The sequence below is a fragment of the Eucalyptus grandis genome, chromosome 9 (assembly GCF_016545825.1).
Source record: "Eucalyptus grandis isolate ANBG69807.140 chromosome 9, ASM1654582v1, whole genome shotgun sequence".
Classification (NCBI taxonomy): Eukaryota; Viridiplantae; Streptophyta; class Magnoliopsida; order Myrtales; family Myrtaceae; genus Eucalyptus; species Eucalyptus grandis.
The window spans coordinates 13,180,034-13,186,300 of NC_052620.1; the positions used below are offsets into that span (position 1 = coordinate 13,180,034).

At 47.4% G+C, this 6,267-nt stretch overlaps 1 protein-coding gene across 1 annotated transcript; it reads left to right on the plus strand.

Moving 5' to 3' along the window:
- The first annotated feature begins 463 nt into the window (after positions 1-463).
- Positions 464-6,007, plus strand: LOC104418338 (AP2-like ethylene-responsive transcription factor AIL6). Its single transcript, XM_010029660.3, has 9 exons — positions 464-1,236; positions 1,342-2,026; positions 2,305-2,387; positions 3,980-3,988; positions 4,086-4,174; positions 4,314-4,387; positions 4,490-4,540; positions 4,660-4,736; positions 5,163-6,007. The coding sequence occupies exons 1-9, from the start codon at positions 1,074-1,076 to the stop codon at positions 5,615-5,617; spliced, it is 1,686 nt and encodes a 561-aa protein (XP_010027962.2). The 5' UTR covers positions 464-1,073; the 3' UTR covers positions 5,618-6,007.
- The last annotated feature ends 260 nt before the right edge of the window (positions 6,008-6,267 follow it).

Below are 6,267 nucleotides of genomic sequence, written 5' to 3' on the forward strand. Positions count from 1 at the left end.
TACATCTGGGAACAAGCATGGTATTTTCCTCTAACATACTTATTTGTCCACTGTGCAATCAAATGTGGGGAGCCAAACATAACTTTGCTAGTCATATGAAAACCCTTTTTTGGCCAGAAAGGAATGGGGGCAATTTCGGTGAAAAAGGACAAAGAGAAAAGGAGACGGGAGGCAGAACCCTAACAAATTCTCCAATCTTCCGCCAGCCCGGAAGTCTCGCGACTCTGTTTCAGACAAGTTTTCTTCCCCCCCCGGCAGAGCTAAAAGTCACCTCTTCTCTCTCTCTCTAATTTTATATTACCAAAACTCCATTTTTTGTCTGCATCTCTCTCTGTCTCTCTCTCTAACTAGCCACGCAGGTTGGCAGCCGAAACCGCTGGCCTCTCCCCCCGCCCCTTCCCTTCCCCCCCTCCCCCACCATTATAAACCCAACACTGCCATCACCTTCACCTTCTCTCTCTCTCCCCCTCTCTCTATCTCTGTGTGTTTGAGTCTGCATCTTTTGGAAAGGGCGTGCATGTAGCTCTCTCTCTCTCTCTCTCTTCCTATTTCTCCCTTTCTCTATCTGTCTGAGTGTGTGTGTCGTCGAGGTTCTTTCTTTCTTACACCCAAAAAGCCTCTGCATGCGGCTCCGCTTTACAAAGTCTCGTTCGGCCACTGCCCCTTTCTCGACTCCACACACACGCAAAAGCACCGCCACCCACCACTAGCGAGCGCGCGCCCCCCTCCCTTTTCCCTCCTCAGGACCCGAGAATAATCTCGTAAATTAACGCCGACCCACTTCGCCAAAATCCCATCTTCCATTCCCCCCTCGCGATTATCGAAAGCGAGTGCGCGCGCGTCTCTCGTTGCGTTTTGATGGCGGAGAGTAACGGCTGAGCTCCAAGGGCCATTTTTCCGTTCGCGGGTATTGGACTTTTCCGAGTCACTGCCCTTCCTTCCTTGTTTGTTTCTTCAGGAAAGCACGCTCTCGCGATGATTGTATTGGCGTGCGGTGTATGTGTGCTTGAAGGGTTCGTTTCAGTTCTTTGAGAGAGAGAGATTAGAGAGAGAGAGAGAGGGATAGAGGTAGAATGATGGCTCCCGCAACAAACTGGCTATCGTTCTCCCTGTCTCCGGTGGAGATGCACCCGCAGCTCATCGTCCCTCCTTTCGATTTGACCTCCGCTACTTCCTCTTCTTCCTCCACTTCTTCCTCCTCTCACTACCTCATCGACAGCTTCTATGGCGGTCATGGTAAATCATCTTTTATTGTTATGCATGTTAGCTGTTTTCGCCGGTGATCTTGAAATGACTTTTCTTTTGCTTGGTTCTCGTTTCTTGGGAACTCTTGTTGGGCAGGTTGGGATAATCCGAAGCCCCAACTCCTGTTCGCCGACGTCGGGGACGACGCCGCCGAGCCGAAGGACCGCCGGCAGCAGCAGCAGCCGCAGCAGCAGCAGCAGCCGCCGACGATGGCGGACTCCTCCGTCGTCACGACCTTCCTGGTCGACCCGTACGCCCCGACCCACCACCACCTCCACCACCACCAACACCACCAGCAGATCGCCTCGGCGCCGCCGAAGCTCGAGGACTTCCTCAGAGACTCCTCCACCACCGAGGACTCCTCCCTCACCACCCACATCTACGACCGGAGCTCCTCCCACTACTTCGACGACGGCCACGGCCACGGCGGCCACCACCACCACCACCACCACGATCTCAACGCCATCGCGGGGTTCCAAACGATATCCGCCAACTCTGGCTCCGAGGTCGACGACTCGGGCTCCATGGGTCGGGCGACCCAGGCCCACCTCGCGGAGTTCAACCGCCACTCGACCGAGTCGGCGGGGACCGAGCTGGGGTTCGCAGCGGCGGGGGGCGGCGGCGGCGCCTTGTCGCTCGGGGTGGTCGTCGCCGCCGCCGCCTCGCAGCCTCAGTCCACGGAGAAGGCCACCGTCGCCGTGACGGCGGCCGACTCGGACGGCTCAAAGAAGATCAACGACTCCTTCGGTCAGCGAACGTCGATTTACAGAGGAGTCACCAGGTGAAAACTCCTTTCGGGGTATCAGCGATTGATACGTAGCTATGGGTGTTTGATGAAATGCCTGATAGATGCTTCTTCTCTTAGCGAGATTAGTACTAATTACGTCATGGGTATCGTTTCAAGTGCGATGAATCCTCTGGAAAGTCGCATACTGTAGAGGGTCCTTGACTCTTTTAAGAATTTTTGGAGCTTTTGCAAATGAAAGTTCATTTATTTTTTGGGAGCGTGGGGGGTGTCTGGAATCTTGAATTGAATCTAATGGATGGGACGATATGCAGACACCGATGGACAGGTAGATATGAAGCGCATCTATGGGACAACAGCTGTAGGAGGGAGGGCCAGGCGAGAAAAGGCCGTCAAGGTTCTCTCTCTCTCTCCGCTCTCTACTGATTTGTTTTGACTTCATTTATGAGTGTATGTCATGCTCACAACTAATTTTAGGTTTCCCCCATGCTCTATCCCAAAAGAAATAAAAAGAAGAGAGAACTCAATTGGATTACGTTAATGGATACTCGATCCGAACTGCATTATATCATGTGTGGTGGGAGATTTATAAGCTGAATTATCATACATTATATGTGCTTGATAAATGCTCGGATACTCAATTCATCGATTAACAGCATCATGGGATGGTTGTATTGTAAATGTGATTAAGTTATGCATTTTGCTAGCAGAGCTAAAAGTTTTGCATGCACTCGAAAATTCAAAGGGTAGGACAGGTACATGGGTCAATGGGGACTGTGATTCAAGGCGTTGGTGTGATTGATTGACTCATGTGGTATATATGTGAAGATGCAGGTGAATAAGGACAGATGAATTATTACAAGAGCGCTTTATTTTGATTTGAGTTGTCACTGCGTCCTCTCCCTTCCTCTTCCTTTTCGATTCACTTCACTGTTCTGGTTTCAATCAGATGTGCCGCCGTTTTGTGCACGCCTGACAGGAATTTATTTCTGGGTTTTGCTTTTTCCCTTTGGGATGAGTTTGTTTTGGCATTGGTTTTTGCTTTGCTTGCGCGGTTGCTTTTACTTTCTCACCTGGGGCCCTAGAATTCAAGCGCGAGGTTAATTTGACACGACTTCCGGATTGAACCAGACGTTGCAGAAACCAGTTTGTCTGGACACGAGCCTGATCCCGTCTGAGCCGTGGGTTAAAGCTTTTCCGCTTTTGCTTTTCCCATCTTTCACATCCATCAGAGCTTTGGGTCTAGGTTTGACCATAGCACTTCCCATTCCAGCTGCATTATTCGATTTCCTTTTGGGGTCCTCGAATTTCTTCCGCGCAGGGCAAGAATTTTGGGGGGTTCTTGATTTTCTCGTACTAAACCAGGAAACAGACTTTTGACCGAGAGACGAACAAAACTGAGAGAAGCTCGATCTCTAAACATGTTCACTTGAAACCTGAACATAAAGACCGCCATGTATATACTGATTTTCAATGGATTTGGTTAAGACATGGAATAGTGCCGCGACACAACTAGACGACCTAGATTGAGGCAAAGTTCTGCCTTAAATTAACACTGTCATTAACCGTTTAATTTTCTGAAACACTCCACACTAGTCTTATGCACCTCAAATTTAAAAATTCAGAGCTTCTAAACAACTCTCCAGTTTTCTAGTCTTTAAGGTGAAAGCCGCAAGATTTTTGTCGAGTGAAATCAAATTGCGGGCGCATACTTTTGACCTTAAAATCTCGTGTGTGAACAGGTTTTTAGATGGCTGTGTAGCCCCTTTTAGCTTTTTAAATTGCACGACAGTCCAAAAAACAGATGATTAATTAAAATTCCGTTTGTTTTGTTTGTCTTTCCTTTTGCGAGTAGATGAGGATTCTTGCAGGAAAAATTGACTTTTCGGTGAGCTAATGTTTGAAATGCGTTCCTTTTGTGCATGAAACGCGCGGGCTGTTGATCATGTGCTGTCTGGCTGTCTCTCAACTTACACTTATCCTCCATAGTTTATCTGGGTAAGAAACTATTTCTTTTCAAATAAATTTGTTTGAACTTTCAATTTCAACAAAAAAGAAAGGAGCTTTAATGGAATCGAGTCCTTTATTCTATCAGGCGGGTATGACAAAGAAGACAAAGCAGCTAGGGCCTACGATTTGGCAGCTCTGAAGTACTGGGGTCCCACGGCCACCACCAACTTCCCTGTAATTATATTTATGTATTTCATGTTTGATTGTTTTTCTTTTTCAAGTTTTCTTTTGCATGGAAAGTGATGTTTCTACGTGAAGCAGAATATCAGCTGCTTGTGGAGCTTCCTCATGGCTTGGAAACTTTTCTTCTCAGGTTTCGAACTACGCTAAGGAATTGGAGGAGATGAAGCATGTGACCAAGCAGGAATTTATTGCCTCGCTGAGGAGGTACTATATACATGGCCCTTTCGCTTCTGTCTGTTTACTTGCTGGTATTTAATTGCGGTTGAATTGAGTGGAGGCTCTTTTCTGGAATGAATATTTTTGCAGGAAAAGCAGTGGGTTCTCGAGGGGTGCTTCTATCTATCGAGGCGTGACAAGGTTTGGAAAATTATCTTGATACAGTCTTGAGTTCTTTTATTATTTCACTTTAGGCGAGAGTTTTTTTTCTCATGTCTGCTTCCAAAGTCAGCTCGGAGTCATTTTACTTCTTGTTACAGGCACCATCAGCAGGGTCGTTGGCAAGCAAGGATCGGTCGTGTTGCTGGCAACAAAGACTTGTACCTGGGCACATTTGGTGAGTACGCTATTTACGTCTTATCCACCATTTCAATTGTTAGCATCGTGCTTCCATGTGGCGCTCTGGCTCGAGCAACTTAATTCATCATTTTCAAATATAATTATCTGGCAGTCTGGTTTACTGTGTTATCTTTGTTGGGAAAAATTAGAGTGGAGCTGACGACTCATCTTTGATGACATTGAAGTACAAAGAACTCTAAGTTTTGGATTGAATTTGGTAAAACTGTTTACGTTTGTGGTACCCATTCGGGCTAAGATCTGATCTAACGATCTTGTTTAGGGGGTGTGAGGACAATGTATTAATCCACGGCTTGCCTGGAACTGCTTAGCTATACTTCACCTTTCACTTTATATTTCATCTTCTTGCCTCGATGAGTACCGAGGATCAATACCGAACACTGACTATGTACGTGATGCTGTTCAGCTACTGAAGAGGAAGCTGCTGAGGCATACGATATAGCTGCCATAAAGTTCAGAGGCCTCAATGCAGTCACCAACTTTGAGATGAACCGCTATGACGTGGAGGCTATCGCCAATAGCACACTCCCAATCGGTGGAGCCGCCAAGCGCTTGAAGCTCAACCTCGAAGCAGAGCAGAAACCGTGTCTCGACATGATTCATCAGCAACCGACGCCCCGAACTGGCGGGGGCAACATCAGTTTCTCCGCCATCCAGCCATTCCCCACAATTCCGTGCGGCATCCCATTCGATACCTCAACCGCTCTTTACAACCCGAACTTCTTCCACCACCTACAGCCTAACATCGGCAGCAGCACCATTGCCAATTCCCCTAGCTCCACCTCCACCATCCCGACGCCGGCGGTGACTGCAGTACCTCAAACAGCTGACTTCTTCATCTGGCCCCACCAATCTTACTAGGTATGACCAGCTTTAGATATGTAATAATCTGCTAACTATAGCAACAAAACCCTTTTTTATCTTTTTTTCTTTTTTTCGTCTCTTTGCGGCATCCTTAAAGAAGCTGACCTAAAATGTGATGACTTGGCTCTCACCCTAACCTCTCTCCTGGCCCTTGCTGGTGTTTAGGCAGGAGAAAATTTTGGCTAAATCAAAAGGGTATATGATATAGCAGCTCTCCTATGGATAGGTTTTTTTAGCTCTGTTTTTGAATTTGTAGACTGAGATGTAAGAGGGACAGGACCATATGCTGTAATCTTTTTTCGCCGAAAATCTTTCGGTTTCCCATTACTCCCCTCGTGGAATGTATGATGATCTCCCCTCTGCGAAACCGGCTTTCGCCTTTCGATCTCTCGTGTTTTGTGGCCTCAGTACTAGTCGGTTTTTGGCGACGTTTGGTTTGCGTGAGGTAAAATGTACTGAGTTGCGAAAAGGGCATATCATTCGGCGGGACTTAGCTCGAGATATGGCATGTGCGGTTATGTACCAAAGCAATAGATTTTTATGACGTGCACATGGCGATATGCGTACATGGGGAAAAAAGAAAGAAAACTAGCGCGCTTCAAGAAAGTGTGTAGTGCACATGGGGGAAAGCACCCCGAGAGTGGTAC